This window comes from Denticeps clupeoides, chromosome 17, assembly GCF_900700375.1.
Source record: "Denticeps clupeoides chromosome 17, fDenClu1.1, whole genome shotgun sequence".
NCBI classification, from domain to species: domain Eukaryota; kingdom Metazoa; phylum Chordata; class Actinopteri; order Clupeiformes; family Denticipitidae; genus Denticeps; species Denticeps clupeoides.
Genome location: NC_041723.1, coordinates 14,163,987 through 14,187,114, shown reverse-complemented (window position 1 = coordinate 14,187,114; position 23,128 = coordinate 14,163,987). Strand labels below are relative to the sequence as shown.

Genomic DNA, 23,128 nt, shown 5'->3' with positions numbered 1-23,128 from the left:
ATTTATGGGCTCCCCAGATGAGGGGGGGGGGGTAAACTAGATTCAACCCCTTGGGCAGAGTTTTAATAAGTGAATGTGTGCTCGATGTTTTGGGAGCTAGCAAGGGCAATATAAGGATTTCCAGAGTAATAAATCACCTTTTGTCTTCCTGAATTTAATGAGTGAGTTTGGGTGAGGAGGCAGTGTCCGTAATGGAGAATTCCTCTCCTGAATCGGAAAGTTGCACTAAATGAGCTTCAGAGGCACAAAGAATGGATCCTAACAGACCGTAGTAAAATAAAAATAGCCATAAGTGCAACACATGCAATCAAACAGGCGAAACGGATGGCGGTTGTAGTGCGAAACCAGGGCTGAGGAGGCTTTTGTTTCTTTTTCAGTATTCCGCGCTCCTGATCCCTCCCTAACGCTTTGGACTGAAATCTGTGTCACTCTGTCCACGTCGCCCGCTCCTGCTGTCCAAATCAGAGCCGCTGCATTCTGCAGTGAGGATCAAACGCCCCCGTTTCCCCTGATCAATCAGACTGTGTTGGGATTAATGAGTACAGTGTTTGCGTTTGGGGATGGGGGGGACGGGGGGCACGGAGGGCGCGCTGTGGCAGGTTTCGGTGCACCCGATTCATCACTGATGGACGTCTGGGTCGCTCATTGTGGTGCCTCCTCTGCCTCTGTAAATGGACGCTTAGTTGGCATGTTTTTGCCATGCGTCAGAGGTGCATATATCCGAATTTAAATCAAAATTTCATCTGCAACACAGTTTAAAGTGCGGACTTGGCTGGGCCTGTGCGTCCAGTTGGTTTAAATACGCTTTAAAGATCACTGAGTAAATTCGCTGCTCTCTCAGAGCAGATAAATGATTAATGGGCCATACCTGTGTGTATTTGTGTTTAAATGTCAAGTGTTTAGCATGCACATGTGTGGTGATGCATGCATGTGTGTGTGTGTGTGTGTGTGCGCGAGTGTTTAGACTGGAGTGAAGCGCGCTGGGATGCAATCTCCATTCTGTTAACTGGAGGTGGGTCGCTGTTTACTGAGGCAGCTGGGATCCATGAAATATTAATCGCATTGGAAGGGTGGCGGTAGAGGAGCCGTAGCAGAGGAGCGAAATAAAATAAAAACATAAATAAATGGCATCCATCACGCGTCATTAACATGAAGTTCTCGACCAAGAGTCTGTTCACGTGCAGGTAAAAACATCTGGAGCTTCATCGAGCGCCAAAATGACACCACAGCTGCAGCAGGAGGCCATGGACTTGAGATATTCCACCGTTTCATTTTATTCTTTTTATTTGTTTGTTCAATATAAATGTAATAAAATGTTTGTGGGACACATCGACCAAAAGCTTAAAAGACCCAAAATGCATGGATAAAAGAAAATAAAAATCTTTAAAAAAATTTTTTAAACAACAGACGATACATTTTCGTACACCAGTGACATTTGAGTGAAATGCTGTGACGTCAGCCCTGGTGAATACTCACCGTCAGTGGGTCAGCGGTGTGTCTCTTACCCAGGACTCAGCTCCAGTTAAAACGTCCCTTTCATCCCCATGACTTCAAAATGCCACCTTACAGAATCAGAACTTTCAAAGAGACAAGGAGGGATTCGTCTCCACATCCCCCAAACAAGCATGAATAATGCGCTACATGGAAAATGAATTACAGGCTGTTTTCACATTTCCTGGTGCCTAAAAAGTACATTTACATGCCTATTATACAAGACATAAATAAATAAATCAAATAAGTGTGCCTAATTGGTAAATGCTAGCTAAACGTAATTCATTTTTATTTAGAGGACAGGGAGGCTCAATTGAGTTCTCACATTAAGTCACCCATTAAGTGATTAAACACATTCACCAAACACATAAAACAATGTCGCTGTTTTTTGGCTATTGTCTTTTTTTTTATGGGGGGGGGCAAATGGGTTCTGAACTCCAGCCTCAAACCCTCCGACCTGCCTGCAGACACCTTAAATACGATTTCTCACACATTCACTTGTGGGTAAAAACAGACAGTTTACATACCTTAATGAATTTCTCCGAGCATAAGTATGTTTTCTGCAGCCCAGCAGCATTAGCCAGCATGATTAATTGCCAATGCAAAATCAAAATGAACTCTGGACGAAATTGGCTCAGGCGCCCGATTTCACCACGAAACTGCAGATGCCGTGTGCACAGTACGTCCTCCGTTCTGGTCTCTGTACCACTTGTGAGTGGAATTTTGCGACATTCCTCATCAAACAGTACGCGTGAAAAGCATTTCTTTCTAAACTCCACCTCCAGTCAGTTAACAGATACGGATCAATATTACATTTTGTTCAGGAGCAAATTTTTGCACAAGTAACAGTTTCACGAAGCGCATCGACCGCATCGACTGTTGACTTTTTCCACCGCAAGCACGTGATGCTTCCACAGTGGGCTGTTTTTTTTTTCCACAGGAACTGGGTTAGGCCTTGCCCTGAATTAAATTTGGCTTTCAGCAGTGAATCTGTAATCAGAATTCAATTTAATGCAGCATGAGGCTTAATCCTCCTTCGGAAAAAAACAGCACATTCTCTCAGGCACACACCTCTGTTTAAAAGCTGCACTTAAAGCAATTCATGGCTGTGGTTTCCAAAAAAAAAAAAAAAAACATTAAAAAGAACCTTTGTTTAGCGTATTGTGTATAGCAGGCCTCACTCGTCCCTCCGGCGTTTTGAGGAATGCGTTTTTATGTACATGATGATCAGGACGTCGGGACGTGGTGACCACAGAGGACCTCCAGTTAAACACATTTAAACTGCAGGGTGCGTGAGTGATTACCTTAGGCTGCCGGGTCTTTTTTTTATTCCTTTCGTGTAATCCTGTCATTAATCTGCTCAGTGAAATAACTGTAAGCGCTGGTTGAAATGCGAAGGGGGGGAGGGGGGGTCCAAAAATGGGAAATTCATTTCCTCGCTCACTGATCTGGGGAACCCGAGGGCCATGCATGAATATTGACACATATTCAGTGAACGATTGCACGAGCGGCACGGGCTGGTCCTTCTGAGGATTTCTGAGGCAAAACACATTTTACAATATAACAATATATGTGCCTGTATTGTGCTTATGGCTGAAAGCAAAGAATAAGCTTAAGGAATTAAAACAGCGGAGGGGGGGATCCGTTTTGACACAGACAGTCCGTCCACCTTTATTTGAGTCTTTCCTCTTGACCCATCAGTTGACTCCGGGTTATTTCCTGTGCAGTAGCCATAGCAGAGATAAGCATGACAGGAACAAAGCATGGTGGCCAGCGTGACTGTGGGCGGCGAGGGACCTCAGAGACTCCTGATTGGTTCCGTCCAGGCCCTTGGCGTCGGTGGGTGATGCCGGCTGGGCGCGGTTGGAGCACATGTCGTACAGGTTCCCAGAGAACTGCATCTTCTTGGACTCCTGTCTCAGAGACTCCCACACCGCTGCAGCCTCGTCCGGGCAGCCGGCCATGGCCATGTTAGCGCAGGCGTGGAAGTCGTCCCAGGACCTGCAGCGGGGGGGAAACAAAACACAGGACGTTCACGGAAGCCTCGCGTAGTTTCACCATGACCAGTCAAAAGTTTCAGGCATACCGACAGGAAATAACACACATGAGGTTAGGCAAAATGTTTCATATATTAGGCTCTTTAAAGTAGTGCTGTGATGACAGTCTTTCATTCTCTCGACCAGAATAAGAACCTTCCTTCACTCATATTCACAATCGACTCATGACGCTGCTTATGATGATGCCAGTAGTCTGCAAAGCAGTCGTGAAGGTAAAGCAAGGCAATCTGAAAAAAAGACAAACCAGTGTCCTATGTGAAAACGTCCTCCGCAGCCTCCACATTGAAACGCCAGTGTAATATTGTTCACCTCACAACTCACATACATTCCTCCATATAAAAGCCCATACGTTACAGGTGGCATGTTTGTGCTGAGCCAGAGACAGTGAATAAGTTATAGAGTAACAGGAAGTGACAGTGTGGTGTAATGCCACCAGGTTGTGTGTGTGGGGTTAGGTAGCTGTCTAGCCTTTGCTAGGTAGTCTGAGAGTACAGTACGTGTGCTTGACTCCTTAATAAACCCTGTCCAGATCATCTCCCCATCACTCCCCGGTCTGACCATCTGTCCCAATGTTGTTTCTGTAATAGTTTTAGATATGGATGATAGCAAGCTTTGGTCTTAAGAATGAATCACAATTAATAATGGCAAAATCAGCGATTACCTGTCATGCCAGAATCATTATAGTTTTAAAAAATATATTGCCAGCCATACTTTTTTACAGTTGGTTTTCTAATGAAAAAAACCCTAAACCGCTTTCTGCATCTTCATGAAAGACTTTTTCTTCTGCATCTTCATGTCCGTGTAATAACTGTGTTCACTTACATGATACATATTTATGCATTAATCGCATCAATTAACGTGTTAATTTTTACATTTTTGACTTGTAAATACAACACACAAGCGGCATGGAATAATTACGCTCACTGTGTTAACAGTATACAGTGGACTGCCACACCTACTACCTGCACTTATTAAGTTTCTCCATTTAATATGAAGCAAAACGGACATGGACTTTCTTACTGGTGTGTTTGGAAATGAATGGTGAAATAAAAACAGACAGCTAACTCATTGATAGGGGTTATGGTCAAATGAAAGGTGTGTGTGACTTTTCTTATGCTCGTCACCAGTTGCAGTGCATTCCACCTGAGTTGAGACACAAGTGCACTGCCGTGTTAGGAAGAGATTGTCCTTCACGTTTCTTGCCTCTAAAGATCCTGTAAAATTCCATGGAGAATACAGACTTTGGGGCAGCCTTGGCCTAGATGTAATTCTGAGACTTTTATCCTGCAGGAGCAACGCTGCTTTAGATATCTGCAAATCTCATCCCTCGGAAGACTCAGAGCCGGAGAAAAAAAGACGGAGTGTGTGTGTGTGTGTGCATCCAGCCTGCTCATCTGCATGTGTGCATGAGTATGTCTCCAGAATCACAACACTTGAGTGAAACCTCAAGTAATAACAGCGCTCTGGTGAAGTCACAGGTGAGTCCCTAAAGGTGCACTTTGTCTGCCGATCACACAACGGCACTCAACGCCCTGGTGGGAGGTTTGGCGCTTGCTCGGGTTTTATTCGCAGCAGTCACGCTGGAACACTTGTACACGACTGCAGAATCCAAGATGAGGACCCTTTTCTTAAAATGCTAAGCAACAGCACGGAGAAAGCCTGAAAAGGCCCGGCGGAGGGAAGCAGGGACATACAATAAAGGCGGATTATGGATGTGTGTACATGCAGAAAAGCAGACAGGAGAGAGCGGGAATCTCAATCTTTAATTAGACAATCCACTTAAACACACGGGAAGAGCTGTCAGGAAGCACTGGAGCAGTGGACGAGTGGAGGAGGAGGAGGGACGGGTGCGAGGGAGACGGGACTGACTGAGGTGACAGAAGGGTGATGTCTGGCAAGTCTAAAAGGATTCCTGTCACAATGAAGGCAGGACACCGCTCCTTTTACCTGTCAAACGTCCCTTGTGAGGATCAGGGGTGAAGTACAGAACTCTGGGCTACGTACGTATAAGGTGTTAGTAGCCTAGTGGGTAACACACTCACCTCTAAACTACTGAAGACCATTAAGTCCCAGGTTCAAACCCCACTTAATACCATCGTGTCCCTGAGCAAGACACTTAACCCTGAGTGTCTCCAGGGGGGGGACTGTCCCTGTAACTACTGATTGTAAGTCGCTCTGGATAAGGGCGTCGGGTAAAAGCCATAAACGTAATGTACATAAGCTGCCTCTGTGGGCCCCACTCCTTTCGATCCGGGCTTTATTTTCAGAGTTGACCACGACTCCCATGGTAACCCAGATTTGTGAGTATCAACATGTTCTCACCTGCAGATGGAGTCGATCTCCTGCATGTCCTCGTCCTTCTGCGCACTCTGAGACAGACTGTCTCCCAGGGCCAGCAGACACGAAGCAAAGCCTTTGTAGATGGAGCCACACCTCCTGGTGACACCAGCTGAGCTGGGAATGGGGGCCAGGACTGCGGGGACAGAGAGAGACAGACATCAGCCACCTTTTCATGTTTTCTTGTGCACTTTTTTTCCTCCCCTCTCTTATTGACAGGCGGATCATGAAGATGTAACATTTGTATTACAAACATACAAGGAGCAACCGTGACTCTCAGAGCAGCCTAAAATGTCACCACACAGTGAAAAAGGTCAGAGGCTACAGATTTCCTACGCCGAAGTGGTCTTCAGATGATCGTGCATGGTTGCAAAACCTCTGATAAATAATACACCATCTCAAAATTACCAGTTCTCCCTGTACAGACAAGAAAAAAAAGTTTCCAATCATTATTCCAATAATCGCAAATAATTCATCATCAGCACAAGTAGAAAACGTGCATTCATGTTCGTTCTTTCTTTCTTTCTTTCATTCTTTCTTTCTAGTACTAAAAAATGATCATGCTCTGGCCTCGCTGTGTCAGAGCGAGGCTTTGTCTGACTGCCAGTTTATTTATACTGCATAGTCGAAAAAGAGCACAATGGCAGAAGGTCGTGAAGAAATACACAATGGGTTTCAGTGGAAACTCGTTTGCTTGGTTGATGAGAGTGACCTAGACACAAGTTTCAGTGTCCACGTTCACGCCGGTCTGAAGTACGAAAAAAGGCATATATATAAAACATACATTCTAGTCAGATGGGGGCCAATTACAGGAAAAACATACAGTAGCTGTTGATGGTCTGATCACGTCCTGCGTTGGAGTTCTCAGTCACCTGAGGAAAATCTGCTCTTCTATCTATCTATGTTGCATCTACAACCACATTTAATGCTTTCTTCACTTCTCATTTATTGATATTTTTTGTATTTGTCATTGATCTGAATAATTTTTTTATGCACACACTGTTAATGCCTCCTAATGCTCGATTAATATTTCATACTAAAGTTTTTTCCACTGTTCGTTTCTTTCTCCATCGCTGCAATCCTATTGATTTCCACCAATGTTTTGCTGTGAGGTCTAAGGATTATTGGTCTCACTCATCCCCATCAAGATTTAATGAAGACCTGGAGAGGTGAAGAAAATCTTGGGACAGTGGACGAGCTCTGGATCCACTGCTCACAAAGGAAAAAATATATGTACATATAATTACTACATATAATTAGCTAAACTGTTTGTTCCACTCAGGCACACTAGTATTCAAAGTAGGATCTTTGTGTGTTGCTTTGCCCTGAATGTGCCATGTTGTCTGGTCCATGTCAGTCAAGTCTTGACTGACAGCTGATGACACCATCATGAAAAGAGGCGTCACGGAATGAAAAGCTCTAGAAATAAATAAAAGAAGAAGCACAGTAGAGAGCCGATGAAGACTGCTAATCTATATCCATATATAAACTTGCTAATCCAGTTCTGGCTTTAGTGGTGTGTTGGAACACATCCTATCAATGAGATCAAGACAGACTGAAATCACGTATTTCATAATATTGCATAAACCCTTGCATATAATGTATATTACTATAAATAATTGTTAACCAGAAGGCATAAATAGAAAAGGCCTGAAAAAAAAATCATGGGCACCCGAAATGGTGAGTACTTTGGCAAATATTATATAAATATCTCTTTCAGAACATTTTCTCCCATTTGTCCTTGCAAACGCATCTAATTCAGCAAAATTCTTTGGCCGTCTCATTTGAAATCTATCCACAGATTTTCAATGATGTCCAGGTCAGAGGTCTGTGAGGGCCACGGCAAAACCTTCAGCTTTATAATTATTCCACCTCTATAATTATTCCAATGACGTGTGTTTCAGATCATTATATTGCAAGACCTTCCTCTTTTCCATTGATTTTTTTAAATATGGTGTGATGTTTACTCCAGTTTTAATCAACGGAGCCACAACTTTTCCATTTATTTCATAATAACTTTTACATCTATATCAATGTGGCATAAATCGTGTTCCGAAATGGATTTGTGCCTCCTAAGCTGAACACACCAACCATTTTGCATTCTATCTGTTCCAGAATGCAATGTGCTTTTATGACAGCCAAACACTTACACCTCTCTAATGACACTCTGCACTGTATCCATCGCTCCTAGACCAGGCTGAATTCCAGTTCAATGAGCAGCAGTGTCCAGCCCGTGTTAAAATTTTATATACAGCTCTGCAGAACCAACAAGGCCATTCTTTACTTTTTAGTGATCCAAGCACACACCGCAATAACCCTGCTGTATTTCTGCATGTAACAGTATATGGGGTGTATTAACACCAGCAATTGGTGGAACGAGGCTCCCTTTATAAGGTTGTTCATTTCAACACCATCCACATACCACCGTACACCATATACATTGTCATGGATGCTAAGCATTACGTCCACCAGAGGCCAGTTCAGAGTTTCCGACAACAGCAAATATGGCAGCAGCAGGACAAGAGGTTGTCTTCATTAAGAAAAGTGAAGGCACTGACCGCATGTAGTACCCATGGTTTCCAAACAGCCAATCAGCAGTGTGTATCTACCCTTGTAAATAACAAAAATATGTGAATTTAGCTGTGATGATTACATTTTACAGCATTTATCAGATGCCCTTATCCAGAGCGACTTACAATCAGTATTTATTTACTGGAGCAACTTAGGGTTAAGTGTCTTGCTCAGGGACACAATGGTAGTAAGTGGGGTTTGAACCTGGGTCTTCTGGTTCATAGGCGAGTGTGTTACCCACTAGGCTACTACCACCCCGAGATTCCCGAGATTTCCCTGCTGTGGGACTATATAACCCATAGTCCATTTGCACTTAGAGAGTGAAACTGTTTCATAGGACAAAAAAACTAAAAATCTCTCAGTAACGATTGTTCTGACTTTCTAATGGAACCTGATTCATTCAGGCCATGGTGCTTGGACAAACTCCCCCTTACTATAAATTTTCATTTCTCTAGTCCTGCCGGCCTTATTTTGCAAAGAAGAGTCAAAGCGCAAAAAGATTTACGTTACACAGATCTTGGGTGAGTGTTGGGTGCTACATTCTTCAAAGATGTAGCTGCATACCCTTACACTGGACACCTATTTATCCATTCATGCATCATTGACCCTGGGCTGTGCATCATCCAGTGCACGTACAGCAGATCCACATGTTGTGCAGATGGAGGAGATGTTGAGCCCAGAGGAAACAGGGCGAGCAGGACGAGAGAATCCACCATCCCTCCATCAAGTCTCCTACCAATAGTGTGAACATTTGGAACAGTTTTAAGAATTTGATTATTTCTAATAAGGATCAACAAAGAACACATAAGTGCTTTCCATTTTGCACACCACTATTAACATCTTTGTTTGGGCTGTTTGGCATTCTGACTGAAATAGAAGTTTCGAAAAGAAGTGAAGCCCACCATATTGGACTCGGTCCTCTGTTCTGCCATGACTCTGGAGATCCAGGATTCCTTTGGTTGAAAGGGCTTCATGGCTACTGCTTTGTCGAGCGTCCGTTCTTCGGTATCGACCGCTCCACCACTTAAGTCCTCGGTAATGAACTGTTCAGTAAGCCTGGGTAAATAGCTGCAGGCCATCCTTGCAGAGCGGCCAGATCAAGGTGAGCCAGTGGTGGGAAGGAGGGTCAGAACACACACACACACACACACACATGCAGTATCCTCCAGGCAGAACTGGTTAGAAATGTTCTGTTGTTTCAAAATCGAAATTTAACCCTTGAGATGCACAATGAATGAAAATTAACTTATTACTCTGAATGAATATGAAATCTGACCTTTAAACAATTAGGTACCTAAAGATATCTGGAGAACTACACACAAGTGTCAAACCAGAAAAAAAAATACCTGGAAGAAGTGTGTTAAACAAATGTTGTTTCAGATGTGGGACAGGGCTGGCCTTTAGTGGGAGGGTTCGAGGAGTGACACATGCATGCAGATCTCTTTTCATGAGGTTAAATATGCAGGCCTTGGCCAGCACTGCGCTGACTCGGCAGATCTGGTGCTGATGTCTGCTTCACATGGGCCTCCAGACTCCCCACAGGGAGCACAACGAAATAAATTAAACACGTACCCTCAGCACGTCAATCTTTGATGCATGAAAAAACGTCCAAAGAGCTGGAGACACTTCTACAACAAAGCGGGGTGTGCAGAACCGCGGCAGATGTGATTTAATTTCAGCTTCTGCGCACGCAACGTCTGGGTAAACTACAGCGGTGCCGAGAGGTTGAAAGGCCATCTGCTGCAGGCAAAAAAAAAAAAAAAAAACTTCAAACCCCAGAGGTCTCTCTTGCTCAGAAAACGGCCCGTTTACCAGAACAGCTTCTGCGTGTCTCAACAGAATATTCAGGGAAACAAGTGGACTGTTTTTTTTCCAGATATACTTAAACCCCAGGTCGGGGTAGGATTATTTTCTGCTACTTTATTAGATGTTTAATGTAGCAGAATGTACAGAAATGTATACATTCGTGTGCGGGACTCAATTAAAAACATTCATCTAATGAATTAGATGCTATGTAATCAATTCATCTCGATTAATCGTATTTAATCGCACATGGAAATTTGCCCCAAAGCGAGTAGGTCTGCGCATTCACGGGGCACGAGCAGATGTTGTTTACAGCATGTTTCGTCACCATTCTTCACCATTCGTCCATAAACCTCTTCTCAACAGGGTTGGAGTGTGTTGGTACACTAGCAGAGTTACAGTACAACAGCATGTCCAACTCGGCCATTACATTAAGTTAAGGGTCATTGCATTCCGATACCATTCTTAGTTTTGTGTTTAGTTTATATTTCCTTCATGCCAACTGGAAACTGCACCAAAGCACCAAAACACTCTACATTCCCCTTTATACTCTGTGTATACTATATGTATGCAGATACTGTACTGTGCTTTTGTTTCATATTTGCGTACATTTTGTGGACGTAGGACTAGTGACTGGACGGAAGTCACTAAGTTGACTTGGCAAAATGTACTCCCCTTAAATACATCCATTGAACGAACTGCCAGTGATTGTTCAGTGGTCTCAGACACCACCGCAGTCACTTGGCTTCTTTCTTCAGAAGTAGATAATCACCACCCGTGTTGTAGAAATTTAGGAAATTGGCTCTTGTGGATGTGCAACGTAACAGCAACTTCAACGCAAACGACATACAGAAATATGTATATGATTTGCATGAAACGTTTGGAACATACGTACAGGGAGCGCAAGCCTAACTTTAACGGGACGTGACATCTGGACACCAAAGGGACTGTTAAATTACTTTTTGAGCGTGTGATCGAAGACGGTAGTTTGTAAGGAAGAGTAGAGTAGCTGCTCCTCAGATGGCTGACCCTGGAACAGCCCCATTAAACAGCTTCTCCGCACCCCACGTCTGATGCTGTGTGCAGCCATACAGCTACAGTCGTAACATCAAACCGCTGCCACGTTGGACCGGTGCTGTACTGAAATGGTGACGCGCTGATGGGACAGAGCTGTTCCAGAAAAGTGATGCATTTAATACTTTTGCGCGATGTAACACGCTGCGCCGGGCAGAGCTGGTTAAAATATTAGCTCTGTGCCTGCTGGGAGGACGTATCCATCAGAAAGCGAGAGAGGTGCTCCGGGGGGGAGGCTCATTAGTCAAGTTATTACAGTAATACATCTAACAAGTCACGTCGCACGCAGCCCTGATCTCCCCCGCGTGCCGCCGTTGCACCAGGTGGACCCTGGGTAAAAAGCGAACTTCCCACACCACTGCTCCTGGCGCCCGGAGATGCAGGCGCTATGGTAACTTCTACTATGGCAACCGTGAGCTCACCTGCGCCACATCATTAGGTGGAGGCAGCATAGCGTGCGAGCAGCCGAGAGGCTTAATTCCCTCGGCAACACGGTAGGTGCAGGTAGATGAGGACATGGGACGAGCTCGGAAAAGGAAACCCTAAACAACACTTGGCAATTAGCGCTAGCTGCTTTCCTAATGATTGGTTACCATTTTCAGACTTTTCCATTTCACGCCATGCAGGGGCTGCGGAAGCCAGGACTGAGAAGGCCACGGTGGAGCATGCATCACCTCCAAACCAAGGGATGGCAAGGACGAACCCGCAGCTTTTATACTAGCTCGGATTCAACTCCATTGTCATGGCAAAAGGGAATGAACATCTACAGAGAAGACCCAGGTTCAAATCCCACTTACTACCATTGTGTCCCTGAGCAAGACACTTAACCCTGAGTGTCTCCGGGGGGGGGACTGTCCCTGTAACTACTGATTGTAAGTCGCTCTGGATAAGGGCGTCTGGTAAACGCTGTAAATGTAAATGGGTTCAGAGTTCAGCAGGATGACGGCACCGTGGAAGAACACATCGTGTGGGATCCTCAGACAGCGGTGGCTGGGAGGGGGGGTTACTGGTCACAGCTGTGACTTGCTTTTACTGTGGTAGGGGCGGTAGTAGCCTATAGGGGGTAAAACACTCATCTAGGAACCAGAAGACAGCAAAGTTGCAGGTTCAAACCCCACCTGCTACCATTCTTAACCCGAGTGTCCCTGTAACTAAGTTGTAAGTTGCTCTGAATAAGGGCATCTGATAGATGCCATAAATATAAATGTTGCTTCTGAGATCTTCAGAAATAGGGAAGCCTCGGTGGGAATGTGAGAGACTTCTGTCATCTGCACTGTTCAAGTAAACTGCTATTTATGTTTGCATGTTAAACAGCAGGTTAGTGGAGGTGAATGATACACACCATGGAGCACAAAAGGTAGAAATCAGACCAGCGAGGGCTACTGTCATCCAAGAACATCCTGCCCATTCACATCACGCTCATCCTGTTTTCTGTCTCCTTGAGAAGATCAGCACAAAAGAAATATCTTTTTTTACAGCAGTGCTACAGAAAGAGAAATAGCTGAAATCTTTCATTTGCAGCTCGCTTCATATTGTCAGTGAGAGGTTGACTCCTTTCTTTATTATTTTATATATACACACACACACACACACACACACACATCACCAAAAACTCTTCTCTTGAGACTTGAGCCTTAGGAGGATTACGTGGAACAGAAGGAGGATGGTGGCCGGGCAATTCATAGATCAAAGACAAAACATGGCTTCTCAAATTATGCTCGCGCATACACACACGCAAGAACCAAAGTGACTTGAGATGAAGCTCATTTATTAACACATCCCTGAGACAGTGAAGAAACGGTAAAGACTGGAAAGTCACCCAAAAGGCTGGACTGTAGCCCAGTGTCAGGAGACACTCTGAATTGGATTTGGATTCACGCCACTCACATTCCCAGAACGCCAAAGGCGTTAAACTTATTGCCGCCTCACCTTCCAGATGAGTTTATAAAGTTCTACCACAGTTAAAGCACCATACAGAGCATTTTTTTTACATATATGGTGTTGGTCCTTTCCTGGAAATCATGAGGGCCTTCTCTGTGTCCAAAGACATGAGGAGATATTAGGGGACTGACTGTAGTCCAGGTGACTCCAACTACACTTTTTGTACATTTAAGGGTTCAGTCTTCTTTAACACCTGAATAAAGGACTGGGTTGGGTCTTGTAGTGAAGTACAGGGACAGAGAAGAGCACTAAGCAATGCAGGCCTGGTGTCCTGCGGGACTAGGTCTGGAGACACACGCAGTGTCTCAGCGTCTGCGTGCATTTGTTTTCACCATGCAATGGGCTGACACCCCGTCTGTGAACGTTCCTGCCCGAAGATCACCAATATCTCAGCTCCCCAACTTTATTAAAACGGAGGGGCGTTTATTAAAAAAAAGAAAAACGGTGCCTGCAGCAAACAGTAAATATTCAAATATACCACAGATGATTTGTCAATCCTCAGTGGCGGGAAGGAATGAGCGCTGATGACTGAAATTTGCATGGTGGGGAAACAGCCAGAATGAGAAAGGGGGAGGGGGACGATTTCTCTGTGATTTCCCTGGCCGTTTCTCTTTCCCATTTACATTTGGCCTAGGCTCTGCAGATATGTGTAGCACCGGGAAGCAGGGGGCAATATGCGGTATACTCTGTGTGGTGGGGGTGCAAAAGGTCCCTGTATCCAGTTCACCTCCAGCCACACGTGACGTTTGGCAGATTTCTGAAAGAATTTGCTGATGACACGGTGTGAATCTAAACGGAGTGAGGTGAACGTCTCCCCTAATCCATTCCTGCTCCCCCAGCCACAGTGGGTGAGATGCCCCTGCCCCAGAGAGTCCCTTAATACTAGAGAGTAATAAAGTTTTAAAACGGAAACCGTCAGAATTTATTTGAAAAGGTAACACACAATAAAACTCTAATTCATCTCTTGGTTTTTCTTACACCACAAGTGATCCTAAACCAGTGTGTCCCTGCCTCACACTGCCGTCGTTGCCTTCTTTACCTGGAAACACAACTACAGCCCGCGGTGGGGCTTGGCAAAGTCTAGCCATTTTGACCAAAAACTTTTTGTCAAGCATCCATTGTTGTATTATTCAGCAGGTCCCCTCCGCTCGATACCACAGCCAGCACTCATCTATGTTCAGACACAAGGGTCTTGTTTGTTTGACTAGAAAGAAAGTGGACGTGCAGGCAGTCTTTTCTGCTGGGCTGTACACCTCTGGAACCTCCAGCAGCTTCACACATCGCATCGCTTCCTTTGCACAACGCAACCAACCATGCAGATTTCACTAAACGAATGAAAAATTGCACGTTGCTCAACACCTTAATTTGTACTGCATAATATAATCATTTATACCTTGAGGAAAATTCCAACTCTAATATTGGGTAAATGCAACACCTGGCTCAGTGTTTACTTATATTTAGGCATAATGATGCAAATAAAACTAATTATAAAAAGTATAAAAATGTATGAACAGGATTTCACCTAATCCATCTTCATTTGAAGCAACCTAAATTACTTTTCATTTGATTTTTTTTTTCAAATCGATTCTAAAAAATACTTAATCATTTAACACAAATGATTTTGTTTGGTAAAAATATGTCATTAAGGACATTTAACTGTATTGCACTGTGATTTAAGTAAAGGCGTGTCTCAGTCAAGCCTGTTGTAGCTCCGTGCTGCTTCACCCAGTTTATTCTGCTGTTCTTTGGGTCAGACCTTGCTGAAGGCTTGAATGCATCAGTGCTCCTTCCCTCCTTTTTTCACAGTTTCATTCAATACAAAATTCCAGACCAACTTTGCCTTTATCTTTGTGAAAAAATTGAGTATTGCATTGAAATAATTTTCAAGCAGACCGAGCAAGGGATTTGGGACCTTTATTTTTTGCCAAATATGAAAGGGTCTGTGTTCCTCAAAGTGTATAATAACCTGTGCTGAACATTCTCATTCAGTCTTTATGCTCTCCTAACAATTACACCTTTAGTCTAAAGCCTTCTGATGGTTAATGAAAAAGACATTAATCTCTTTGTGACTTTAAGAACAGAAATATTTTATCTTTCTAGACTGACAGCTTCCCACAGGGCTTTATACACGTCTGTATATTGTGCCAGTATGTGCTGCTTCTAGACAGTGTTGAACACAAACCTCCCTTAAATAATTATTTTAATCCAGGAAGAACTCACACTGGGTTTTGTGAGTTATCTAGTATAGCCTCTACTTCACTATAGCCCACTAGAACCCATCTATTATAATTTATGTCAGGTCATTACATAAGTTTGTGATGAGAGGGTCTTTCGTGGCAACATGACATGATTATATAGAGCAAAAAAAAATTACATAATATCTGTCTGGAGATTAGTGGGTACTTTTTTACGCAGACGACGGCATCATGCCTGCATCGGTTCTTTTTGCTCGCTGAAATCCAGCCGAGTGAACGTCTGCGACCCTGGCCTCCCCACTTCCCTATTCTGAGTCCCAGTCAATTAAATACTGTTTACTGGAACACACAAGGAGGCTTAATGCAGTTCTACCTTTGCTCCTGGCAGAGCTAAAGGTACATGTCTGAATATGAATTCAGAAACAGAAAAAAACACAAGGCTGAGTGTTTGGAGAGCTTTTCACTTTCCTGCAGCGAGGACCTGAGCTTACCGGGAATATGAAAACAAAACAAGAAGAGCTGTTTTTTTTTTTTTTTTTTTAGGGATTATTCATCATTCCATCCAGGCACCCACCCACGTTAGCATTGCAGGGTCTTTTTTACCTGTTTTACTCTGATATGACACTTCATTTGGATTATACAGACCACTCATACAGATGAATCACAGATACGATACGAGGCTCTGAAGCACGCAGAGCACTTGACACTTCACCCATCATGCTGAAACAAATAAACTACATCTTACTATTTCACTGAAATGAACCAAGAATAACAGCAAAATAAGACCGCAAACCAAAAAATACATCTAATATAAAAAAAATCCTTAATGTATATTGCTCTGCTTAAATGTTTCTTCTGTTTTAACTGAAACTACTACCTACTTCCTGTCCTGTTAATCAGGATCGTGACTGCCAGCGGCAGGAAGTAAACCAGAGAATCCTGAGGAAAGTCGCGCCAACACAGGGAGAGCATGCACATTCCGCTGTCATGGCTGCCACTCGCCCCCTCAGGCCACCAGTGGGTGCCGAGGCCATCTGACCCCGCCATACCAGAAGGACTTCACGCAGAGGAAGACAGACAGTATAAAATAGGGCCAAGTGCAAACTCATTCATACGTATCTGTCATGTTTGCTGTAAGCCCTCGAAACCACCCGAACCCGTTGACCCCGATTACAGCCAGCTTCCTTCCAGTACAACTACTCCCGCCACTACTGCACAGCCTCAGCTCAAACCCACCTCACCAGCCGCTGGTGCGCCCCACCTGCGTCATATCCGCACATACAAGGTCGGAGTCTGGATTCGAACACACAACCTTGGAGGTGTGAGGCCTTATTGCTAATAATTCCATGCATACTAATACAAACAAATTATTGCATACCTTAAATGACCATGCTTTAAATCTAAGAAAATTTGATCTATGAGAAGATTAAAGTGATTGTCATTACGAGACACTGCAACACAGCATATGATGCACACAACAAAATGTGTCCTCTGCATTTAACCCACTACCTTTAATGAGCAGTGGGAAGCAGTGTGTGGGGACGGTACCTTGCTCGAGGGGACCACGGTGGCACCTTACCCGCTAGGCCACCGCGGATTGAGGCTGGTGTACACTGCTGTGATAGATAGCTCAGGCATGACCCTGGCCTGCATAAGAGGGTTTAAAAAATGACGAGGGCGGCTCGTCAAAAGCAGCAACAACAACGTGTACAATGAATACAGCTACACAGAAATGTCGCTAGATATGGAAAGAGAATTCCCAGGCTTCCAGGCTTCCCATATCAGTGACACGCACAGTGGCATAATGGGCATAAGACATTGCATGAAAGGAATGAGCTGGGGTGGCTGAATCTGCAGCTGGACCACCAGCTTTACATTATTTAAGTTCCAGGCTTTCGTGGGGGAATTCACAATGTAACACGATTAAATATTCATTCAGTAAAACAGTTTACCTAGCGAGTGCTATGCAAAGCAATAAAAAAAACTCCGGAACAGGAGAGCGCATTCAGATCTATTATACATTTAACGAAGTCAAGCCTGGGGCGCTCCTGTCGGTGACTGGCAGCTTTGGCTGTGAACACCAAGACGGCCTGTCCAAACAAAGCGCCCACCAGCTGACATAGGGCCACTTTGATGGGCAGCTTCTGGGCCGTGGACCATCAGATCCTTTCAGCCCTACAGGGCACCGAATCACAGCGCGATAGAAGAAAAAAATCGGATTTGATCTCGCCGGTCCCCCCTCTCTGCGCTGCTAATGAAGGACAGGCACAGGCTTCCATCATCTCTCCGGGTGACTGTTCAGAGCGGAGCGGTAGCCCACTTTGTGGAAAGGCCTGAACTTCTCCTCTCTTTTGGGATTGGGACCAGAGGGTCTGATGAACTGGAGAGCTGTATAGGGAAGTGCTATTTTAGGCTAGACACGCTTGTGGTCGGGCGTGGTGTAGAAAGACAATGACAGAACTGGAGCTGGGAGTTCTTGGCACAGGACAATTATTAACAGAAAAGAAGGCGCTGGACAGATCGTCATTCTTCAGAAGTGACGCAGCGCAGGCCTCCTGTGCTGATTGGCCGAAATGCCATTTCAGCAGATACTGTACTGTAACCCCCTTCTAAGAGAATCCTGCTTTCTTCAGCATCCAGACTGAGTAGTTCCAGGCACACAGAGAGCAACTAAATTATCAGTATATAGTATACATACCAATAATGGTCAAAAGACCAATCTTCACATATTTGTTGAAATGCAAGCGGTTCAATGTCTACATTGTACCCAAATACCCAATGAAAGTTAAAAAGGAAATTATTATAAGATGTTGACTCATCAAAGTCATTCTTTCCTGTCTACTCTGCTGCAGATGTTCCCACAAATGTGTGATGTATGTAGGTTGCTTCGCTATAGTTGCTTCATGCTATACCAGCTCAATGGGGTTTAAGTCTGGAGACTATGCTGGCCACTCCATTTTGTACATTTTTCCTAATGTAGTTCTGGCATAGCCTGGAATTTTGGTCAATGTCTTGCTGCAGAATTATTGTGGAAATTTGGACCCAGCAAAACAGCCCCAGACCATCATGCTTCCTCCATGTTTGATATTTTCATGTCACACACTGAGGAACCATCCTTTCTCAATTTTGAGTCATCAGTCCATAACACCTTCTTCCAGTCTTCAGCGGTTCATTGGGGGTGTTCAGTAGTCCATTGGCTAGCCAAGCTTCTTTGTCTTATTCAGACGTTTTCTCTTCACTCTTGAAACTGAGACTTGCTCCCTCCGACCTCTATTAAGCTGTGCTTGAACCTGTGGTCCTGTGAGCCGTCTGTTGACCCTCGGAAACTTGTCTTTGGTTCTTCCAGACCTCTTCCTGTCAGAGTTTCCCCTAGTTCTTCTGAGAGCCTTTTGATGGTGACAGAGACTGTACTTACTGACACCTTGACTTTCTCCACAATTATATACTATACAAATTATATGAATATATATGTGCTACACATTAACAAAGCCCAAAGAAGGCCAGTTTATTGCTTCTTTAATCACTGCTACTATTCGCAGCTGCAGTAAGATAATTGTGAATTCTAAAAGTGAATACTAATAATCAATGAAGGGATTTAAGTGACAAGTGTGCATTAGTGAAAACAGCATTCCATTAGAACTCAAGACTAATTGTTGATTATAATGGAGCTCTCTAATTTATACAGATATTCATCCATTCATTAACCAAGCCATTTGGACAGGATTTTAAAAATCAATTTGATGTTATTTTAACAGAATAGAGATTGCTTGTGTGTCAGAAATGAGGAACTTCTACCAATGGTTCTTGCTGGTTTGTTGAAATGAGGCCATTCTGTTTGAACTGGAGGTGTTCAGTGTGTACAACAGCCATTTTGTGAAAAGGACTGTTTTTCAATTAGCATTCTGTAAGACAAATGAGGTTTCACCACAAGTTTCACCTCATTTACATGGATGGAAATAAACAGTACCATTTAAACCACTGTTCCATTATGATAAGTATAAAACATAAATGTTATTTATGAATATTTTTAGTTATACATTCATTTATGATGAATAACATGAGGTATTGCTAATTTTCCCAATAAATGGGGTCCAGTTTCCAACAAAGTTGAATGTAAATGTTTGGTATCATATAAGAAACAATGGTGCCAGTCGTGTTCTGTAGTGACATAAAGCTTAACGACCTTTAACCCCCCCCCGAGGTGGAGGTTCAGGATATGGTGAGTTGTTCTCTTTCTGCCCCCAAAAAACCGAGCTTCCTGTGCACATTGATCCTGTCCCCTTTCGTCCCCTCTGATGGAGAGTAAGTGAGCGGCTCATTGTGGTGGACACTGGTGCAGTGACCCACTCGCACAGCTAATGACTTTTATTGACTTAAACACCTTGAGTTCCCAGCTGCAACTTACCAGCGGCAGCAGCGGCATCCAGGGAGCAGAGGGAGCGATTTCCCTCCTGCCCACGTCCTGAGAAATACACTTCTCTCACACTCTTTCCCCCCATCCAATCTTTCTTATTTCTCGCTCCCTCGGTTCTGACCTCCCTCCACACCGCCACGCACCTCACTGGGCATCAGCCGAAAGCGACGGACGTTTTCCGGCACTAGAAAACCACCGACGGCACCATTAATCCCCCTCTCGCCCGCCCACCACGCACGGCTGAATCAGACGCGACTTCTCCCCCGCTCGCGCTGGCTATCGAGAGCATCTGTCCGGCAGCGTGACTCGGTGGCCTTTTCCGGCCCTCCGGTTGTAATGACGCACCAATCCTGCCTCTGCGCTTAATCAGCCCGTCACATGACAGGACACAAAGACGATGAGCTTTATGGAGAACGGGAAGTCCCACATGAAAATCTGTCCATTGTGGATCAGATGAAGCGAAGCGGTAAAACGTGCCGGTTGTGTAATGCCACTAATCCTCATTGCAAACAAACGTCGCTTCAATCAAACAAACAGTGCAGCGGCCGTGTATTTACCCGGCCCCGAGGGCTTCTGGGTAATCACCACCGCGGCCTGCACCGCCTGGGAAATGGGCCGCGGTGACCCCCACCCCGCACACTACAGCGTAAGCGGTGACAAAGGCGCATCATGGAGCGTGATTCACTTCAGGCGATGACGGACCAGGCGGTCTGCGCATGAATATTCATTCGCACCCCAACCGGAGGGGAGTCACCCGGCAGCTGCGGGTGAGGGAGGGGACGGGGCCGAAACCGGGCCTTCATCTCCTCCCGACTCCGGCGGTGTGGTCACGAAATTCGATAAACAATCCCGCTACTGTGTCAGGAGTGCAGATTCACACTCGCATATTTAATTCTCGGGCAGAGACTCGCCCGCTAATGAATCAGCCGTGCCAGGCGTGCATTTAATCAGCCGGGGGGGTAATGGCGGAGCGGGCGGCCATGCGCTGCGTCAGCGGAGTCGTTCCCGCCAACTGTCCACGGTGGATTCTCATTTTTTTTTTCTTTTTTTTTCCGGTGGGCGAAATAAATGTACAAATATTATCGAACGGCAAACACAATGACAGTGACGGCAGGCCCGAGGACGTGCGCCGTCGTGAGTATGAGTTTTACGTGAGTGGATGAAAAATGGATGAAGGCTGCAGCTGAGGGGCTTCTAGCCTGAAACAAACTCATCACAAGTAAACAGCCGAGAGCCCCTTCATTGCTTAACCCCTGTATGCCGTTCATATGTTTGCACTTCCAGCGGTAAGGGAGCGCGGGAATACCGCGGGAATACCGCGGGAATACCGCGAATGCCATGTCATGTGTTCTTAGCAAAAATTGAGCCAAAGTCTGGATTTAAATGATAATAATTTGTTATTCGGGGTTTAATTACTACAGCGATGAATGTGTTTTAGATGGTAATATGTTGTTTAAGCGTTGTCAGAAGGCAGAAAAGACAGCGCTGCGTGTCAGGATGGTTCAATCATTTGCATACATCAAGCAAAGGAAACAACTAAGGAGGTCGGTGAAATGACTCCAACTCGGCGTTATTGAAACCCCTTGAACTCTCTGAGTGTGATCGGGGATCAGGTTCCAGATGGACTCTGTCCCGGAGAGACATGTCAGGGAGGGAAGTGACGCACCCGTCATGCACAGTCCCTGGCGTACCTGGGAGGAGGCGGTACGATCTGGGCTTGTTTCATTAAGTGGAAATAAAATAAGAATCTTTTTTTTCCTCATGGCGCCAGCAAATTTCAGCATGACAGCGTCTGGATGGGTCGAGGGAGCGTCTCACAGACCTCGGAGGGATGGTCAGAGGGGTGGAGGAGACTCTACGCAGTGGCTCAACTCTCCCATCATTCAACACAAAACCTTCATCTGAACTGAAATATGTAACACAACGTTGCTGTAATAAAGGATGAAGCCAAAGCCCGAGTTTTGTGTTCTAAATGCCAACTCTGCTGTAGGGCGTATTCATTTACCATGGCATTAAACAACATTTGATGCAGTGGTGAATTACTGTCACCAAGTCACTGGGACTGGTCACTGTGACTGGGAAGGTGTTTGTGTTTTCGGGCTTTTGAAGTTCACCGGAGCGGCACGGCCCCACGGGCCAGAATTCGGGAGAGTTCATTCATGATTTATTTCAATCGGCGTGTTTTTCCTCGCCTAATCCCCCGAGACGTTGTTACATCAGCAGCATCCTTGGCGATGAATTAACGCCGGGAGTTGTGAGGAAAACAGCAGAGGTTCTGTGAACGGAGCTCAGGGAAGAGACAACACACACACACACACACACACACACACTTAAACCAACACGGCAGTATATTTGCATTTAATCCTGTAGTTTTTTTTGCCCAGCAAGGTCAGACATGGTCTAAAGTATCCAAAATTTCCGCGTAATAAAGTGGCCACTGGCAACCGTGGCCTGGAATAAGTAAGCACACACACACACACACACACACACACCAAAAAAACCGTACACTTTTGTCGGCGTATCGCATGACGTGCAACTTAATGTCCTGTCGATGTATTTTTATTAAAATCTAGATCTTCTGCAGTGTCCAAACTTGGCATGTGAGTCGGAGAATCCGCATTATAAGCGGCGAGCACTCATAACCCAACAAGTAGAGTAATGTAGACATAGAATAAAAAGTAGAGTACAGTAATGGTGACTTACGCAGATGAAACGCAACAGGCACCAGGACGCAGGCGTAACTCCGCAGGGACGCCATCCTGGACGATCTCGAGCGAAATGGGAACTAGAATCAGAAGAACGGTGTGAACGTGGCGGAGATCGGCGCGCTCGGCGTATCCGTGTGCAGGAACCCCGCTGCTCAGCGGCTGTGGAGATGCGGACTCTGGAGACTCGGGGGCGCCCATCCGAGCCGGACGCGAGGGGAGCGCATGAATGAGAGTCCCGTCACCGGCGGGGGAGGAGCTTCACAAGCGGCCCGTTCTGAGCCGCGGCGGCGCGCTTCACCCACGGACCACTATTAATGGCGGGACCGCGCTTCACCCGCGTACCACTATTAGTGGCGGGACCGCGCTTCACCCGCGTACCACTATTTGTCGCGGCGGCGCGCTTCACCCGCGGCCCGTTCTGAGCCGCGGCGGCGCGCTTCACCCGCGTACCACTATTAGTGGCGGGACCGCGCTTCACCCGCGTACCACTATTAGTGGCGGGACCGCGCTTCACCCGCGTACCACTATTAGTGGCGG

The 23,128-nt window shown here is 45.3% G+C and overlaps 1 protein-coding gene across 1 annotated transcript; it reads right to left on the bottom strand.

The window, feature by feature from the left end:
- Positions 1–1,399: 1,399 nt before the first annotated feature.
- nrn1la (neuritin 1-like a) lies at positions 1,400–22,879 on the bottom strand. The gene is made up of 3 exons (XM_028958692.1): positions 22,587–22,879; positions 5,871–6,021; positions 1,400–3,492 (listed from the first exon to the last, which is right to left on the bottom strand). The coding sequence occupies exons 1-3, from the start codon at positions 22,639–22,641 to the stop codon at positions 3,204–3,206; spliced, it is 495 nt and encodes a 164-aa protein (XP_028814525.1). The 5' UTR covers positions 22,642–22,879; the 3' UTR covers positions 1,400–3,203.
- Positions 22,880–23,128: the final 249 nt, after the last annotated feature.

Coding starts and splice junctions, on each gene's coding strand:
- nrn1la (XM_028958692.1), bottom strand. CDS start 22,641: ATGGCGTCCCTGCGGAGTTACGCCTGCGTCCTGGTGCCTGTTGCGTTT. Junction 6,022..22,586: donor GCCTGTTGCGTTTCATCTGC/GTAAGTCACCAT, acceptor CTGTCCCCGCAG/TCCTGGCCCCCATTCCCAGC. Junction 3,493..5,870: donor GAGATCGACTCCATCTGCAG/GTGAGAACATGT, acceptor CCCCCGCTGCAG/GTCCTGGGACGACTTCCACG.